The 17,314-nt window shown below is 52.9% G+C and overlaps 1 protein-coding gene across 2 annotated transcripts in view; it reads left to right on the top strand.

The window, feature by feature from the left end:
• Positions 1 to 17,314, top strand: part of EEIG1 (estrogen-induced osteoclastogenesis regulator 1) — a 34,396-nt gene that overhangs the window by 11,910 nt on the left and 5,172 nt on the right. For both annotated transcript variants that reach the window (XM_072778071.1, XM_072778072.1), the window contains 7 exons: positions 10,152 to 10,272; positions 10,541 to 10,570; positions 12,541 to 12,657; positions 14,611 to 14,657; positions 14,782 to 14,927; positions 16,925 to 17,029; positions 17,114 to 17,306. In XM_072778071.1, the coding sequence (XP_072634172.1) occupies positions 10,152 to 10,272; positions 10,541 to 10,570; positions 12,541 to 12,657; positions 14,611 to 14,657; positions 14,782 to 14,927; positions 16,925 to 17,029; positions 17,114 to 17,306 (759 nt within the window). The remainder of the gene's footprint in view (positions 1 to 10,151; positions 10,273 to 10,540; positions 10,571 to 12,540; positions 12,658 to 14,610; positions 14,658 to 14,781; positions 14,928 to 16,924; positions 17,030 to 17,113; positions 17,307 to 17,314) is intronic.

Below are 17,314 nucleotides of genomic sequence, written 5' to 3'. Positions count from 1 at the left end.
TTCAGTCCCTGAGACACCTGGGCTCAGTTTGATTTTGGCTCAGGTTGTGATCTCAGAGTCGTGAGATTGAACCCTGTGTCGGGTTCGGTCCAAGCAGCAGTGATTCTCAGTGGGGTGACTTTGTCCCCTGGGGGGACAGTTGATAGTGTCCAAAGATATTTTTGGTTGTTATAGCTGATGTTGTGCTACTGGCAAGATGCTGCTAAATATCTTGCAGTGCACAGGTTGCCCCGCTAAAGCCTCCAGAATTTCCATCTCCAAATGTCACTAGCTCTAAGGTTGAGAGGGACACCCTGCCCTGTAGTCTGTAGTTCTGGCAGTGTCTGGGAATCTGGGTGATGAGCCACAGGTTTTTCAGTGTTCCCTCGAGTCTGAGAAGCGCTGTTTTCCTGGGCCCTGCTTGTGGCCATGGCTGAGCTGCCTCCTGCCAGGCTAGGGCTCTGTGCTGGGCAGTGGTAATGAGGCAGATGTGCGGACGAGGCCCAGGGGCTGGGATGGTGAAGTGCTGACTGTGGGTGTGGTGTCACGCTGGCACCTGTTCCAGGGGCTGCCCCATCAATACCCCAGATTCCGTGCTCCTGACTTTCTGTTCCTCTCATGACTGCTGGCCATGTTCCATCTTTGCTCTGACTCTAGGGAGTGGCACCGAATGGCCTGTTTGGTCCCTGTCTGCAAGGACCCTGTGGGTGTGGCAACATGTGGCCAGGAGGTGGCTCCCACTAGCACTGACTCCTTATCACCTGGGTGATGGAGACCCTGGGGGTGCTAAGGCTCTGGGATCTTGCTGCACTTTCTGGGTGATGATGCTGGTCTGGGCCAGGTGCTGGGGATGTGGCAGTGGGCCAACCTTGGGAACCATAGAGCCTGGACTCTGGGGTGACTCCTGCTGGGAATCCTGAATTTCTAACCAGCTCTCAATGTGAAAGGCTAAGTAAGGATGGTGGCTCAGTTCAGTCCGACCTGCCACCCTTCACAGCCTTGAGACTCTTCAGTTGCTGGGGCCTGGGAAGAAGCATTTCCCTCCTTCTAGGTGTCCACTTACCATCCTGCTTTTGAGGGGAACTGACATGAGGAAGCAGTGAAGATGTGGCCTTGATGTCAGGCTACCTCAGGTCAGCATCCAGCCCTGTTTTGTGACTTAGGGCCTATCTTGCCTTCTCTCAATCTCAATTTCTTCATCTGTAAAATGGGAATGATAATGGTACACACCTCATAGGATTGTGGTAGAATTCAGATAGTCATATATACAAAACATGTATCCTGGGATTCCTGAGTGGCTCAGTGGTTTAGCGCCGCCTTCGGCCCGGGGCGTGATCCTGGAGACCCAGGATTGAGTCCCACAGCGGGCTCCCTGCATGGAGCCTGCTTCTCCCTCTGCCTGTGTTTCTGCCTCTCTCTCTCTCTCACTCTCTGTGTCTCTCATAAATAAATAAGTAAAATTAAAAAAAAAGAAAAAACATGTATCCTGTAGAATGAGCTCAATGAGCAGGACCTGCTTTTATTATTGATTGATTAAAGATAAGCCTGAGGGGCAGGGAAAGTGGTCTAAAGTGAGAGTCCCACTCTGTGCAGTTCTGGGCTCTGGGGAGATAGTGTGACAGATGAGGTGCTTTCTTCATCTGTGTGGGGCCCCAGTGGTGGCTACCACCTGCCTTCTCTGGTCTCTGACACACAGTGAAGCAGATGCTAGGAAGACTTGGCCACATATACTGTGTTGCCAGAATTGTCCGTGTTCGCCACCAAGCTGAGCAGGAGGAAGAAACCAGACACAGCACCAAGGCGTTGGGCAGTGTCACCCTTCTTGCAGATGAAGAAGTCAGGGCCCCCCCGAGATGGACCTCCTGGGGGGTCACTCAGCAACCTGATTCTGTGCCCCCAGAAGCCACCTCCTTCCCTCGGGGTCTGCTTGGACTGTTTCCATTGCCTGAGACATCTCATCTAATCTTCACGTGACCAGTCTCACCTTGAGGTCCCAGCTCTGGTGTCACTGCCCCAGAGCAGGTCAGGCTCCTGTCTGCATTCTTGGAGGCTGGTGGCAGTTACCAGTAACTTGTGAAGTGTCTGTCTCCCCTATTCAACTGTGGCCTCCTCCAGGTCTGCTCCTGCCATGTCCCCACACCCACCCAGGCCCCATGCCAAGCCAGCACCCACAGTAAGTCTTTGTGGATGTGTAATAGAGGCCTTGGCCGGGATTTGGGGCCAGGGGAGCTCCAAGGGATTCTGCTGGCCTGAGGACTGCAGCCTGGTGCGGTGCTCTGCCCTATTTTAGGACAACCCAGAAATAACTGAATTCTGCCACTGGTATGGCCACAGTGGGCTGCGGTGGGTGGAGGGCTTGCCCCGCCTCTCTGGGATTTGGGCGTCTAATTGTATATCTTAAACCTAAAAACAAAACTCCCCTGAAAACCCAGTCTCTGTAATTACCTGTCCCTGGCAGCATGGAGCTGGGGACTCACACTTGAAACCCCAGGCTGCAGCACGCCGAGGTCCTCCTCACCATTTCCTGGGGGGTGCCTGGCCCTGTGAGAGGGTAAGTCTGAGTCCAGGCTGTGAATCACGGAGATGAGAGGTTACAGCCCCTTTGCTTTGGACCAGTCCCCCTAACCTCACACCCTCCTAACCCCATACCCTTTTCTCATTTTTCAATTTAAATTTATATTATAGAAATGATTCTTGGACAGAAATGAAGAAGATGGCCCTGGTGTCCTTCATCCCACCCTAGCCAGACCTGCTGTGAGCTCCCTCCTTCCTCTGACCATTGTCCCCTCATGGCAGCGTGCAGATGCAGCAAGCCCCCTGCTTGGGAGCCTAGCGTCCAAGGTTCTGAATGGGCTCCTCTCCGGGCTTGGCTACTTCATCTTTACAGTTCTGTTTCCCGGCCTGTCCTCAGCCACATCAGCAGGAGGAGTGGTGGGGATGCCCAGGCCTGTGTTTTCTTAACAAACATGTTATTATGACTTTTTTTCATAGATGCTCATTGGTCTTAATTCTTTCATGCTCCCCCTCTTTCTGAGATAGGCACTCACTGTGTCTCCTGCTGTTGCAGATGCACGTGGAGGCCAAGGGTGCCCAGGCAGGCGGGGTCCCTGTCCCCTGGGCCTGCAGTCCATCCAGGTCACAGTGGTGTGAGGTGGCGCTCGGCTTTCAGGGTCCTGGTCACCCTTCAGGAGTCTTGCACGGAGCCCCTGCTCTTCCTGGGGTCGTTCCCCACAGTGGCTTTGTGGCCTAGGGCCTCATGGCACCGCTGAGCACTCCCAGAGTTCATTTTTTCCCCCCAGTCATGGTTGTTAAAAAGGCCACATTGATACTTCCAGTTCCAAAAGAAAAGGACACTCGTCTCGTCTTGTGCTTCCCTACCTGCTTATGCACATGGGCCCGGGATTGCTGGCACCTCTACACAGTTTGGAAGCTTGGGGCCAAGATCTCGTCTCCAGCCTTCCTCCTGGCTCCAGCCACGCTGGTCTCCTTGCATTTTGGTAAACCTGTCAGGCACTCTCCCACCTCAGGGGCTCAGCAGTGTGAAAACTGGCCCTCCTGCCTGGGCTGCTGTTCCTCCAGGGCATGAATCACTGTCTTACCTCCTTCAGCTCTTTGCTCAGATGTCACCTTCCTAGTCACCTTCTCTCACGGTCTCTGCACCTGGGCACTGCCTGCTGCCTCCCCTGGTTCCTTATTCCTGCTGTTTATATGAACACCCCTCCCCGGCCCTCTGCTCCTCTCCCTCCATTGTCCCTGTCCTGAGCCTGGGACTCTATCCCACCCGACCAAGGATGTCCGACTCCCTCTCTCCAGAGGCAGCTATAGGGCCAAGTCCTGGCTGTGCCATCTCTGGTTCTATGACATGGGCTCTGGACACAGAAGCGCTCGGGTTCCACACTGGTCTCCACTCCTCACAACTCTGTGACTATGGGTGAGTTACTCAGCCTTTCTGAGCCTCCCCTGTGTCCCCTGTGAAGCGGGCATGATGACACCCAGCATTCAATGTTGAAGGGTTCCAGGTGGCACATAGTAGGCCTTTGGGAAAGGGCTGCTGCTAGGGTATTTATTTTACCCTTGCTGTGACCTCCTGGGGTGGGCCGGGGTGGGGCTGTGAGCCTCTTCCCGTGGGAGTGGTGGCATTTAATAGTGTGTGTTTAGAGCCCTGTGGAAACAACGGGGAGGCCCGGCGCTGATCCTGTGAGCCCTGCCCTGGCCCATCTTCCTGTGGAGGGAGAGGAAGGCGCCTGTTACCTGAGCCTGGGAGGGCATGGAGTGGCTTTCTCTGGCCTGGCCTGGCAGGCCCACAGGAACCCAGAGAGAGCCTCAGGCTTCCTGGCCGGCATTCCCAGGGCAGACTCACAAAGGGGAAGGGAGATAGCCTACAATCCGATATATCAGCTTTTGTTCCCAGACACTAATCCTGATTCCTTTGGGTGTTTCGACATGCCCAGCCTTGTGAGCTTCCTCCTCGGATCTCCAGCAGCTGCTTCCAACTCCTGGGCTGAGTTGAGTGGAGGGGGTAGGTAGAGATCTGAGGGCCTGTGTGGGAGCCATGGCTATCCCCAGATCCCCCATTTAGGCTTGGGCCTCTGGTTGCTTGGGAAGTGTTTCTGCTCTTTTTGCTCTTCCACCCACCTACTCTGGGGTTGCTCTCTGCCTCTGCCTCAAGCCATTGTAGCAAGACCCAGCCACCATCAGAATAAGACTCAAAGACCTCATCATGGCCCTTGAGGTCCTGATGTGTGCTACCTAACCCCCCTCTACTACCAACCACATCTGCTCCCCAGCCCCATTCAGCCACTTGCCTCCATGTCACACTTCCATTTGCCAAGCATATTTCTACCTCAGGGCCTTTACATTTGCTGTTCATGCATCTGGACAGCTTTCCTCAGTTTTTGCATCTATGCTCAGCATGCTCACCCGGCTCAGGTGTCACTGCCTTAGAGCTTTCCCCAGCCATCTGCCTGAAATAGCAGCCCTCACCTTCTTATCTCTTTTCAGCCCTACCCACCTTACCCTCTGTCTTCCCCATTTTTCTCTTTTTGTCTGACCTACCGTGTTTTTTGGTTTTTCACCTGTCTAAAGTGTAGGTTCATTGGTTTGTAGTCTGTGCAGAGTGGTGTGACCATCAGCACAGTAAATTTTAGAACATTTTTGTCACCCCAAAAAGAGACCCTATACCCATCAGCCCATTAGCAGTCACTCTGCATTTCCGTCCTGACTCCCCTGGCCTCTGCAGTCACCAGTCTTTCTGTCTCTTAGGGCTTTGCCCATTGTGGACGTTTCATATGAGTGGAATCACAATATGCAGTTGTGACAGGCTTCTTTCACTTAGCATTTTTCAGGGTTCATCCACATTGTAGCGGGTGTCAGCCCTTAATTTCTTTTGACTACTGAATCATACTCCATGGCAGGGATAGACCATATTTTATGGATGCATTCACTGGTGGATGGACATTCAGGTTGCTTTTATTTTTTGGCTGTTGTGAGGACTGCTGTGTACATTTGTGTACAATTTTAAAAAATATTTTATTTATTCATGAGAGACACAGGCAGAGGTAGAAGCAAGCTCCATGCAGGGAGCCCGATGTGGGACTCCAGGATCACGCCCTGGGTGGAAGGCAGGCGCTAAACTGCTAAGCCACCCAGGGATCCCCATTTGTGTACAATTTTGTATGTGTGGACGTAAGTTTCGTTTCTCTTGGATATACACCTAGGAGTAGCATTGCTGAGTCCTAAGGTAACTATGTTTAACCTTTGAGGAAGTGCCAGGATGGTTTTTTCTTTTCTTTTCTTTTTTTTTTTTTTTTTTTAAAGATTTATTTATTTATTCATGATAGAGAGAGAGAGAGGCAGAAACACAGGCAGAGGGAGAAGCAGGCTCCATGCCGGGAGCCTGACGCGGGACTCGATCCCGGGACTCGAGGATCGCGCCCTGGGCCAAAAGCAGGCGCTAAACCGCTGAGCCACCCAGGGATCCCCCCGGGATGATTTTCTAAAGCGGCTGCACCACTTTAGATTCTGACCAGTGGTGTGCGAGGGCTCCAGTTTCTCCTTATCCTCTCCAACTCTTGTCATGATCATGATAGCCATCTTAATACAACGAAGTGGTCACTCATTATAGTTTTTTTTCCCTAAGATTTTATGTATTTATCCATGAGAGACACAGAGAGAGGCAGAGACACAGGCAGAGGGAGAAGCGGGCTCCCTGTGGGAGCCCAATGTGGGTCTTGATCCCAGGACCCCAGGATCACCACCTGAGCTAAAGGCAGACACAACCATTGAACCACCCAGGCAATCCCTATAGTTTTGATCTGTGTTTCCCTGATGGCTAATGATGCTGAGCATTTTCTCCTGTGCCTATTGGCCACCCATTCGTGTACTTCTTTGGAAAAATGTGTATTCAGATCATTTGCCCATTTTTAAATTGGTTGTCTTACTGGTAAGTTGTAAGTGTCCTTTATATATTGTTAGCAAAAAGTCCCTTGTTAATATGTATGGTCTGAAAATATTTTCCTTCATTCTGTGGGCTATCTTCTCCCTTTCTTGGTGGTGTTCTGGGAGTCACAAAAAAAGGTTAATTTTGATAAAGTTCAGTATTTCTATTTTTTTCTTTTGTCACCTCTTCTTTTGGCATCATATCTGAGAAACTTGCCTAATCCCAGATCACAAAGAGTTTTCCTATGTTTTTTTCTAAGAATTTTGTAGTTTAATCTCTTACACTTAGGTTTTTGATCCATGTTGGGTTAGTTACTGTGTATGGTGTAAGAAATGGGTCCTACTTCAGTATTTTGCATGTGAATATCTTATTGTCCCAGCAACTTCTGCTAAAAAGACCATTCTTTTCCCCCATTGGCAGGCACCCTTTTGAAAATCAGTCGACTCTATTCAGTCGATTTTTTTCTGAACTCATAATCCCATTCCAATGATCTATGTGTCTGTCCTTATGCCAGAACCATACTTTCTTGATTATAAGCTTGATTAAGCTTTGTAGAAGTTTTGTAGTCAAAGACATGTGAATCTTTAATTATGTTCTATTCTACTTTTCTAGATGCTTTGACTATCCTGGTCTCTCTTATTTCCAAGGTTGAGGATCAATTGGTCAAATTTCTGCAAAGAAGCCAGCTGAGATTATATGGAGTTTTTAGATTCAATTTGGGATTATTGTCATACCAGCATTAGATCTTTGGAAACCTGAAGATCTAATGGAATGTCTTTCCATCTACTTAGATCTTCTTGAATTTCTTTCAGTAATGTTTTGTAGTTTTCCAGAATATATATTTTGTAGTTCTTTTTTAAAATGTAATCCTATTTATTTTATTCTTTCTTTTTTTTTTTTTTTTTTTAATTTTTATTTATTTATGATAGTCACAGAGAGAGAGAGAGAGAGGCAGAGACACAGGCAGAGGGAGAAGCAGGCTCCATGCACCGGGAGCCTGATGTGGGATTCAATCCTAGGTCTCCAGGATCGCACCCTGGGCCAAAGGCAGGCGCCAAACCGCTGCGCCACCCAGGGATCCCTATTTTATTCTTTCTGATGCTATTGTGAATTGACTTATTTCCTTCATTTCATTGTGGATGTTCACCGGGACATAGAAATAACTGATTTTTGTATATTGATCTTGTATCCTGAAGCCTTGCCAAATTCGTGTATTCTGATAGTTTTTAGTGGATTCTTTGTGATTTTCTACATACGAGATCAGAGTCTCTGCCAGTAGAGAGAATTCTGGTTCTTCCTTCCATTACTTTTTCTTGTTTGCTTGACCTCATTCTTCTCCTCCCACCACAATGGAAGTTGGTTACTGCTCTGGTCCCAGTGCATAGAATAGGGACTGGCACATGTTTGAATGAACAGGTGGAACCAGCACGGTTCAGTCAGGTGATGCTCCCCAGCCCAGGCTGCTGCTTCTCCTGGGACACCTGCTTCAGACAGGGTCCCCGTCCATGTCTGCCAGAGGTCGGGCACTCTTCTTCTTCCCCCTCACCTCTGGTCCTCACATTTCCGCTTGTCCCCAGTCTTGGGGCTGCAGGGAGTTGCTGGAGTCCCCAATGTCTTCATCAGTCAAGACACGTCTCACGGACCTTCCCCTTGAGGGTCTTGCTGATGCTCCTGGGTGCCCATAAATGAGTGGGTGGTGTTCCTGTTCTACCCATGAGGGTAGAGAGGTCAAGCCCTGGCTGAGTCATTCAGCGATTTGAGGGCTTGGAGTCCAGGTCTGCCTGACCTGAGTCCTGTTGCCCCTTGTCCCAGCCCTGGCAGAATGTGGGAGAAGCCTTGTGGAGCCACGAGGGGGCTCCTTGAAGACGCTCAGTGCAGGGGAGGCGAGGCCAAGGAAACCAAAAGAATATTTGTTCCTCACTCAGGCTGTTTCCTCTGCCTGGAACTTGTCTCCCCTACTGGCTACACCCCTCTCTTCATTCCCGTTTGAGCTTGAATGTCACCTCCCTGCGGCCAGTCACCTACTCTGACTCACCCTTCCCTCCACCCTCTCCTGGTGACACTGAGTCATCGCTGGGTAACTGTCAGTGTTGATCTGTGAATACGGTCCCCTGCAGAGCTTAGGGCCTGATGGGTACTTGGCACTTGGAGACATGGGTATGTTTCTTGAGTACAGAGCAGGGCTGCTGGCCGGGAAACCCCGGTGAATTCTGCCTGCCGGGCTTTTCCAGGCTCTGACCTGTGAACCAAGGTGATAGCTGAACACATTGACTAGTCAGACGGTCCTGGGTTCAAATCTGGGATTGCCAGTCACTGGGGATGTGATCTGGGGCAGTCTCTTGGCACCTCAGTACCCTCAGCTGTCAAAGAGGGTGGTATAGAGCCTACTGTTGGAGTTCATGTGAGAAGCGAACACACCCATGTTCAGATAATACTCCACTTGTGCTGACCCTCTACCCTGAGGCCTAGTCTGGCAGTTAACCTGTGATCCTGGGGTTCCCGGGGTGTGGAGCAGTCACTTCCTCAGTTGTCCAACATGGCCATTCCTGTTAGATGGGATGATGGGGCAGAGATAATGTCTCTCACTCCCTCCCTTCCCTTCCCTTCCCTTCCCTTCCCTTCCCTTCCCTTCCCTTCCCTTCCCTTCCGTGGCCACCCCTTCCTGAACACAGACTCTGCCAGGCGGACTGTGGGGAAGACAGGGAGCTGTGCTGGGCCATGGAGTTTGCCCCTGCCATCCCAGAGCCTGCTGAGCAGCTGGGAGAGACAGGATGAGTGCTCCCCGAGGCTCCACTCACTCCCAGGACACAAAGCATTTCCTTATTAAGGGGGTGCTGGATTTTTCAGTGTGGTAATACCCCCAGGTACAGAAGGATTTGGGCTGAAGACCAGCTCCCCAGTTAACGTCAGGGAAGCCAAGGACTCCAGGTTGGTGTCACAGGCTGATATGGTGTAAGTGAAGGATGTGCTACCGGGAGTCTACTGCTCAGGTCCAAGTCCCTGTTCTGTGCACGTGGTGAGCCTCAGGCCAGGGTCTTGGCCCCCCAACTCCCGGTTTCTGTGAATGAGGGATTGGCTTAATGGTAGTAGCTGTCCCAGGCAGTTGCCAGAAGGGTTGGCAGGATCATGGGTCTCTGGCCCTTGGAGCAGCTCCACTAAAGTGCTGTGAGTGCTGTCTGGCACAGGGGAAGCATGATACCAGCCTGAAATGCTGTTATTGTTACTACTACTGTTGTTGTTATTGTTAGTGGTGAAGAAGGGGTCTCTGAAGCCAGGCAGCACTGAGCGGATGCCAGCTGTTTCCTGACTGGGTGACACTGGCGATTTACCTCACTTTTCACCTGTAAAATGGGCTCTTGGGCCAGTTTGGAAGGACTGTGATGAGGGTCCATTGAATGGCCAGGGGCTGGTGGGAGATAATGGCAGAGGAAGGAGCCCCCCAAAACCACAGAACAAGGGGTGGGAGCAGCACTGAAAGTAGGGGGAAGTAGTAGCTGCCCCTGCTTGACCTCACCCCTACCTTGTTGTTTTTCCATTTTGTATTACTTAATTTTTTTGTTTTTATAACACTTAACACAAGCTTGTTTCTGTTATGAAAATACAGTCACTTTGTGATACAAAGTAAAAAGTGAGAGCTCCTCTCCTCCTTCTGTCCCCTCCCTAAAGGCCAGCCCTGTCCCTGATACCTGCTTCGACCTGCGTGCTTGTGCTCACCTGTCTGTCTGCCCTGCAGGGAGGAAGTACAGGAGAACTGCGTGCGGTGGCGGAAGAGGTTCACCTTTGTGTGTAAGATGAGTGCCAACCCAGCCACTGGCCTGCTGGACCCTTGCATCTTCCGTGTGTCGGTGCGCAAGGTGAGGCTGGGCCTCGGGGCTGGGGCTGGGGGCTGGGAGTCCATGGCCAACGCGGGGGTGTGAGACCACTAAACCAGTGGCTTTAGACCCATCCCCTGACTTGTCCCTTCCAGAGAGCAAGGAGTGGGTCCCTTTGCTACTTTGCTTGACTCCCCCCCACCCCCCCGCAGTGGTCAGATTGGTTGCAGTGGAGTGGGGAGGCTGGGGCAATGCAGGAGGTCCCTTGGATTCCCTAGTCACACTGCTGCTTCTGTGTGTCTCTCTGCAGGAGCTGAAAGGCGGGAAGGCTTATTCTAAGGTGAGTGGGGCTGTGAAGGGACAGTGGGATGGAACAGGCATGAGAGAATTTCCAGACCCTCTCTGCACCAAGCAGGAGACACTCAGCACTGCATGAGATATATTATTTTTTGGAAATATCTTTATTGAAATTTACTATCAATATAGTCTTTGCACTCAATACAAAGCTGCCACATGCTTTGTTATAGCAGAAATGGTACAAAAGTCCAGAGTGAAGAGGGCTTTTTCCATCCCCTTCCTCTGCACTCTTTCTCCCCAGACCCCATTCTTGGATTTGTTAAGGTCTTCCCAGATCTTTTAAGAAAAAGAAAAATTATGAAATGTACACACAAAGCAGCGAGTAAAACACATGTGCATGCAGTTTAGAGGAATGCAAAATGAGCACCCCGGGTGTGTACTCATGTGCATGCAGACGGTAGGATTTTTAAAGACACAAAAGGGACTTGTTCTAAACAAATTCTGCAGCGTGGTTTTCATTTGCCAGTATGCTGTGGGCATATTTTCATGGATTACTCTCTTACTGGCAGTGGCCCCCTATACGGCTGGGTGGTGGGTACCCAACCAGTCCCCGCTGTGGCACATCTGTGTTGTTGCCATCTGCATGGCACCTACTGTGACCAGCAGGAGAAAGTGGCTCTGCCAGGGTTGCCTCTGGCTTTAGCCTGTTCTGGCCTGGACCTCTTTCTTAGTGGGGACTCACAGCCCACTGTCTGTGGCTCTTGGGAGGTGGCCTGGTGGCAGACGGTGGGCTCAGTCCGTCCAGAGGGGAAATGCCTTTACCTCACCTCGCCCTGCATGAAAGGCGTGTCCCTTCCCACTGACCGGAGCTCAGGAAGCTCCGTGTTTTGGACCATGCACTCTGCCCCGGCCGGGGCACTGGTGGCCTTTTGCAGAAACAGAGGGCAGGGTGGCTAGAACTGGACTGTGGAAGGTGCCACCACAGTGGAAATTTCTCCTCCCGTTAAGTCATGTGGGCACCGACAGCTGCAACCTTCCACTTTCATGCAGCGGACACTCACCAGGCACCCAGCACGTGTCAGACCTGCAGGCCCTTCCCTTCTGTCCTGTAGTCAAACGCCCTTGACAGGCCCTGCTCGCATTCTCCAAGGAAGGAAGCTGGGGCCCAGAGGGACTGGACTGGAGCTGGTTGGTCCTGGTCTCAGGCCTGGCTTTGCTAGCTGGGCTGGGTGGGACCCTGGGCACATCACTTATCCCGCAGAACCTTAGTTCCCTTCCCTGCCAAATGGGGGTCTCTCTGACTTGATGACAGGGCTGGGATGTGAACCTCCCAAGTCTCTGATTCTGGCTTATACATCTCTAAACTCTACAGTAGAGACTTGCATGCAATAGGTGCTCAATAAATGCCACCTGTTGGTTTGGTTGTCCCCCAAGTCCCTAATCCCAGCATGCCCCCACCTTAACCCAGTTTGCCCCCCTACCCAGGTCTGGAGACATGACTTCCACAGAAGACCTTCCCTGCTCCTACACCTTGTTCTTGAATGTTCTCCCTCTTCCCTCCATGCCCCTGGCGCCTCACCCTGTGTCCCAGGAGCAGCCAGGTGTTTCCCCCAGCCCCTCATTCCATCCTCTGGGAGGGACTCCTGCCTGCCCCCTCCCCCATACCAAGTTCCCACGGGGCTTCCCGCCCCCCTGCCCGCTGGCCTGGCGGCTCCCACAGCACAGCCTTGTTTCCCAGGGAACAATGCCTCAGTGTGACAGGCAACAATGTCCTTTCATCTCAGGCGCTGCCCCAGTGCACGCCGGGATGTGGCACAAAGGGCGCTTTGTGCAGTTCAGGGATATGAGCTCCGGACCAGCCTCTGTCCTTGGGTGCCATTATGCAACACTCAGCCTGGGCTGTGGGGCAGTCCAGGGATCTGCCTGCCCACTCCCCCAAGTTAACCCTTGCACAGCCGCGCTGCACACCCACACCCCCTGCAGCCCTCCCACACTCTCCTCTGTCCTTCTCAGCTGGGCTTTGCCGACTTGAACCTGGCCGAATTCGCAGGCTCGGGCTCCACGGTGCGCTGCTGCCTGCTGGAGGGATACGACACGAAAAACACTCGTCAGGACAATTCCATCCTCAAGGTACCAGGGCCCTGCCACCAAGGGCTGGGGCAGACCTCCTCAGCAGAGTCCCCTGGAGGGTGGCTAAAAATACAGGTCCCCGTCCCAGACATTGGGAAGGTGTGGTCCCGGGGTCAGGAAGCTACCCTCAGAACTCTGGCTCTGCCACTGGCCTCAGTTTCTCCATCTTTAATCAGGGATCAGCAGTGGATCCCAGCAGTCTCTGTAAGGGTTTGGTGAGATGAACATCCCTGAGCGCTTGCCACCTCTCTGCTCATGATGCCTGACAACAGCCCTATGGGGTGTGGTGCCTGGTTTGGGGCCCGGTTTTGCATGGGAGGGGGTTGAGGCACAAAGGTTAGATAGATCATTTGCCTGGGGTCACAGGCAGAGCTGACCACCAGCTATTTGACTCCACAGTCCAGCTCCCAACCATTGCCCTGTGTGACATGAGGCTGCCTGATCTGTGAGTGGGAGAACCTGCCATCCCTTGACCTGGGCAAACCGAGGGTGGCGGCTTCTAGAGCCCAGCTACATGCAGGTTTCCAGTGGCTGGGGCAGCTCCCTCCCTCCAGGCAGCTGACTCTCTGGCCTCTCAGGACAGAGCTATCTGGGCATCTGCCGCTGCCAGCACACCTCTCTTCCTCTTCCCCCAGCCTTCCACTTGGCTGAGAAAACAGTCTCGTCCTAACCACACCTCTATGAATAGTTGACCCAATGGGAACGTGTTGTGTCTGAAGTAGAGCCAGGCTGCAGGTGGTGGACAGGGGCTCTGCAACTTCCTGAACCCTTTTCAGAGGGAACCAGAGGCACCCAGAAAGGTCTAGGCTAGTTTTGGTGGGGGCTAGGGCCTTTTATTCTCACCCCAGTGGCCCTATGCACCCTTAGGCAAATCAGGAGGTGTGAGGGGGGCGCAGGTGGCCTCAGTTTCAAGGACAGCTTCCCCACGTCCTGTCTGTGGGTCTGTGGGCCCTCACTCCCCTTGAGTCTGTATCTGAGCGCTGCTTCCCTTGTGTACACCCTGGGACCATCATCTACTTATAAGCTATCACAGTCAAATGAAATAGTTTATTAAAAAAAAAAAAAAAAGCCTCAGGGAGCACCAGGCTCCACAGGGGCGTAGAATTTATTTAGCAAAAAAGAGTGAGGGCACCTGGGTGGCTCAGTAAAGTGTTAGACTCTTGGTTTTGGCTCAAGTCATGATCTCAGGGTTGTGGAATTGAATCCCATGCCAGGCTCCACCTTGGGTGTGCAGTCTGCTTGAGATTCTCTCTCCCTGTCCCTCTACCCTCCCCTGCTCGTGCACATTCTTTCTCGATCTCTCTTACGTAAAAAAAATAAAATAAAATCTCAGCCCAGTAATCTCCATTTTTGTCAGTGATAGGAGTATCCATTTCCTATCCCATCACCCTTTTCCTGTTGCTCTATCTCAGCCCAGACTTGGGGTCCCAACCTTGCCTTGTTTGGGCCATTGCCCAAATCTCTGCCCAGGTGGACATTGAATTTCTGACGACTTCCTGTTTCAATCAACAAACTGTTACCAAGCCTCTGCCCTACATGTTGGACTCTGTGTACCCCCTCCCCACCAGGTGGGCTCCGGGAGCCTCCCGCCTGCCTGCGATGATATGAGTAGGTCCAGAGGCTGGAGAAGGAACTGTGGCCCCTCTCCTAATTGCAGTTCTGGAATAAGAGTTGCTAGCTTTTTCTGCTTGTGCTCTGTGCCAGGTGCTGAACTGAGCAAAGCCTCATCTCCCCTAGTCCTCTCTACCTATCCCAGGAGGAGGTGTCAGGATTAATTCTATCCTCCACCCAAGGAAATGGGCTCAATGCATTTCGGTGGCTTCACCAGGTCCAGCAAGGGGCAGAGATGGGCTCAGAGTCCAGCCCCAGCCCGTCTGGAGCCACAGCAGAGAGGCCACAGGGGAACACCTGGTCACAGGGAGAGTGGTATGGCTGATTTCTCCCTCTGTGCAGGTCACCATCGGAATGCTCCTGCTATCCGGAGACCCCTGCTTCAAGACGTGAGTGTGGGTGCAGGCTGAGGGAGTGTTGCACAGGGACTCTTCCCTCCTCTGGGCTCTTGGGCTCCCCTGTCTTTGACCCCGAATGTGGGGCACCCCAGTCACAGCCATCTGTTCTCCCCAGGCCACCATCCACTGCCAAGTCCATCTCCATCCCAGGCCAGGACTCCTCCCTGCAGCTGACGCGCAAGGGTGGTGGGACCAACAATGGCACCAACTCCCTCACAGGGTCCCGGCCCCCCAAGGCGAGGCCAACCATCCTTGGCTCAGGTACCGTTCCCCACCTGCCTTCCCTGTCCTTCCCTGTGGCCTAGGGCTCATCTCTGTATCTCCAGGTCCCAAGAGGGACACTTGCTGAGAAGACAGAGGTGGTGGGAGGGTGTTTATGCCCTTCCATCAGGCTCATGACTGAGCCCTTCCCAGTGCTGGGCCCTGGGATCACAGCAGGGAGGCCCCGTCTTGCAGGAGAGACAGGAGTCAATCAGACAAGAAATAAGTCAATGTCACCTAAAGAGTGACAAGGACTTAGAGTGACAAGAGCTGTGACAGGCACGGAAAGCATCTGCCTGAAAACAACCAAGGAAGCCACTCTGAAAAGGTGACATTTGCGCTGAATCTGAGGTGTGGGGGGCAGTGTTCCTGGCAGAGGGATGTGCCATGAGCTCTTGCTCTCCCACTTGTGTCACCAGGCCTGGCCATTTTGCCAGTCCAATCTCAGCACCCTCCCCTGGCTAATTGTGTCAGCATTAGTAACTACAACCTGGGTTGCTTTGGAAATGAGCTGATGCCTGGCACATAGTATGTACTCTGTGCATTTCCCAGTGCTGGGTTTCTACTAAATTGTCATGATTACTAATGCTATAAAAAATGCAAACGTCTGAATATCCAGAGGAGACAGCATGGTGATTAGGATGAGGAGGTGCTACGTGAGAAGGTTCCAGCCTCCCCTGCCACCTCATGTCTGGTGCTGTACGTGGCAAAGTAGGGGCCCCCTGGTACTCTGCCCCTGGGGGTGAGCTCGCCTCTGGGAGGCAGACTGCCCCCAAGCTGATTAGGGAGCAGGGCAGCACCTGCCACCCTAATTTGCACCACAAGAGCAATTAGAGAGGGCGCAGGGCCTTGGGTGGCTCAGCGGATGTTTGTGGAGTGATTCTGCCCCCAGGACTGCTGGGAGCAGTGAGGGCCTGCCTGACCTCAAGGGCTAGCTTTCCTTCCACTCCCATTCTTCCTGTAGACTCGGCCAGGGAAGGCCCACAGCTGAAAGCTGGGGTTCAGGCCTGCCTCAGCCTGGTGACTGCTCGCTAAAACAAGGACTTCCCAATGCCAACACCACTGCTCTCTTTAGCTTCAGGGGGAGGGGGGGTCTCCCAGGCAGGGTAGGGCTTGAGCCGCCTATATGCTTCTGTAGCTGATTTTCTACCCTTCCCCTCCTGCAACCACCCATCTGCAGAGCACCTGTCTTGAGAAACCCTGTGGCTTTGGGTGGGGACCCAGGCAGGCCTGGGGTCCAGCCTAAGGCCTGGTGGGCTCTTCTCCAAGGAGGGGCATGGATGAGATGGGTTCTTCCTTCCTATGAGCAGAACTTGGTGGGCAGGCACTCAAGGAGCCCAGAGTGGATCCCACCTGGGTCTCTTGCGCCTCCTGCTGGTGAGTGCCAGAAAGTTTGTTTCGAAGTTGGGCTTATGGGTGACTTGGGACCAGACTGTTGGCCACTCCTCATTCCCCTTACTGTCTCACTCCAGCCACACTGACCTAAGCTCATCCAAGCCTCAGGGCCTTTGCTTCACTGTTCCTCTGTCTGGAAGGCTGTTTTTCTGAAGGCTTCTGTGGCTTGTTCCCTCCCATGCCTCCTGAAGGCCTCCCATTAAGGCCACCTTCAGAGAAGTTTTCCCTGATCCCAGACCAGGTCAAACCCCCATACACACTGCTCCCTGCTCTGTACCACTCACCTCAGTTGTGGTTAATGGTGGATCTTTTTTTTTTCCCCCAACATTCTCCCTTCCCACTGGCCTGTGGCACTTCATCTTCTATTTACAGCATCAGTGGGGTGCCGTGTGCAGAGAAGGTCCTCACAGATATTTGTGGAGTGAACCAGCCTGGGCCCCCGGGGTGACTGTGGTGGGAGCAGGACCTCTGTTTTTGTCTGTTAAATGGGAAACACGCAGTGCACCTCCCCTACCCCTCGCTCCCACCAGCTCCCAGAAAGGACACATGCAGATGGCAAGGGCTGACACTGCCAGTAAGCCTACCCTCTCCCCGCTTTTCAGGGGTGCCAGAGGAGCCTGAACAGAACCTGTCCAGCCCCGAGGAGGTGTTCCATTCTGGCCACTCCCGCAACTCCAGCTATGCCAGCCAGCAGTCCAAGATCTCTGGTGAGTGCCTGCCTGGCCCCATGCCCAGGTCTTTCACATTTCTGGCCGATACCCCCGTAACAAGCCTCCCCAAATGCTCATCAGGCTACAGCACGGAACACTCGCGCTCCTCCAGCCTCTCAGACTTGACGCACCGCCGCAATACGTCCACCAGCAGCAGTGCCTCTGGTGGCCTCAGCGTGACTGTGGAGGCCCCTGAGGGCAGTGAGCGTGAGCACCGGCCCCCTGAGAAGCCACCACGGCCGCCACGGCCCCATCTGTCTGACCGTTCATTTCGGTAAGTAC

Source organism: Canis lupus, chromosome 16 (assembly GCF_048164855.1).
Source record: "Canis lupus baileyi chromosome 16, mCanLup2.hap1, whole genome shotgun sequence".
NCBI lineage: Eukaryota > Metazoa > Chordata > Mammalia > Carnivora > Canidae > Canis > Canis lupus.
Note: the sequence above shows the minus strand (reverse complement) of the source record. Positions and strands in the feature narration are given on the sequence as shown.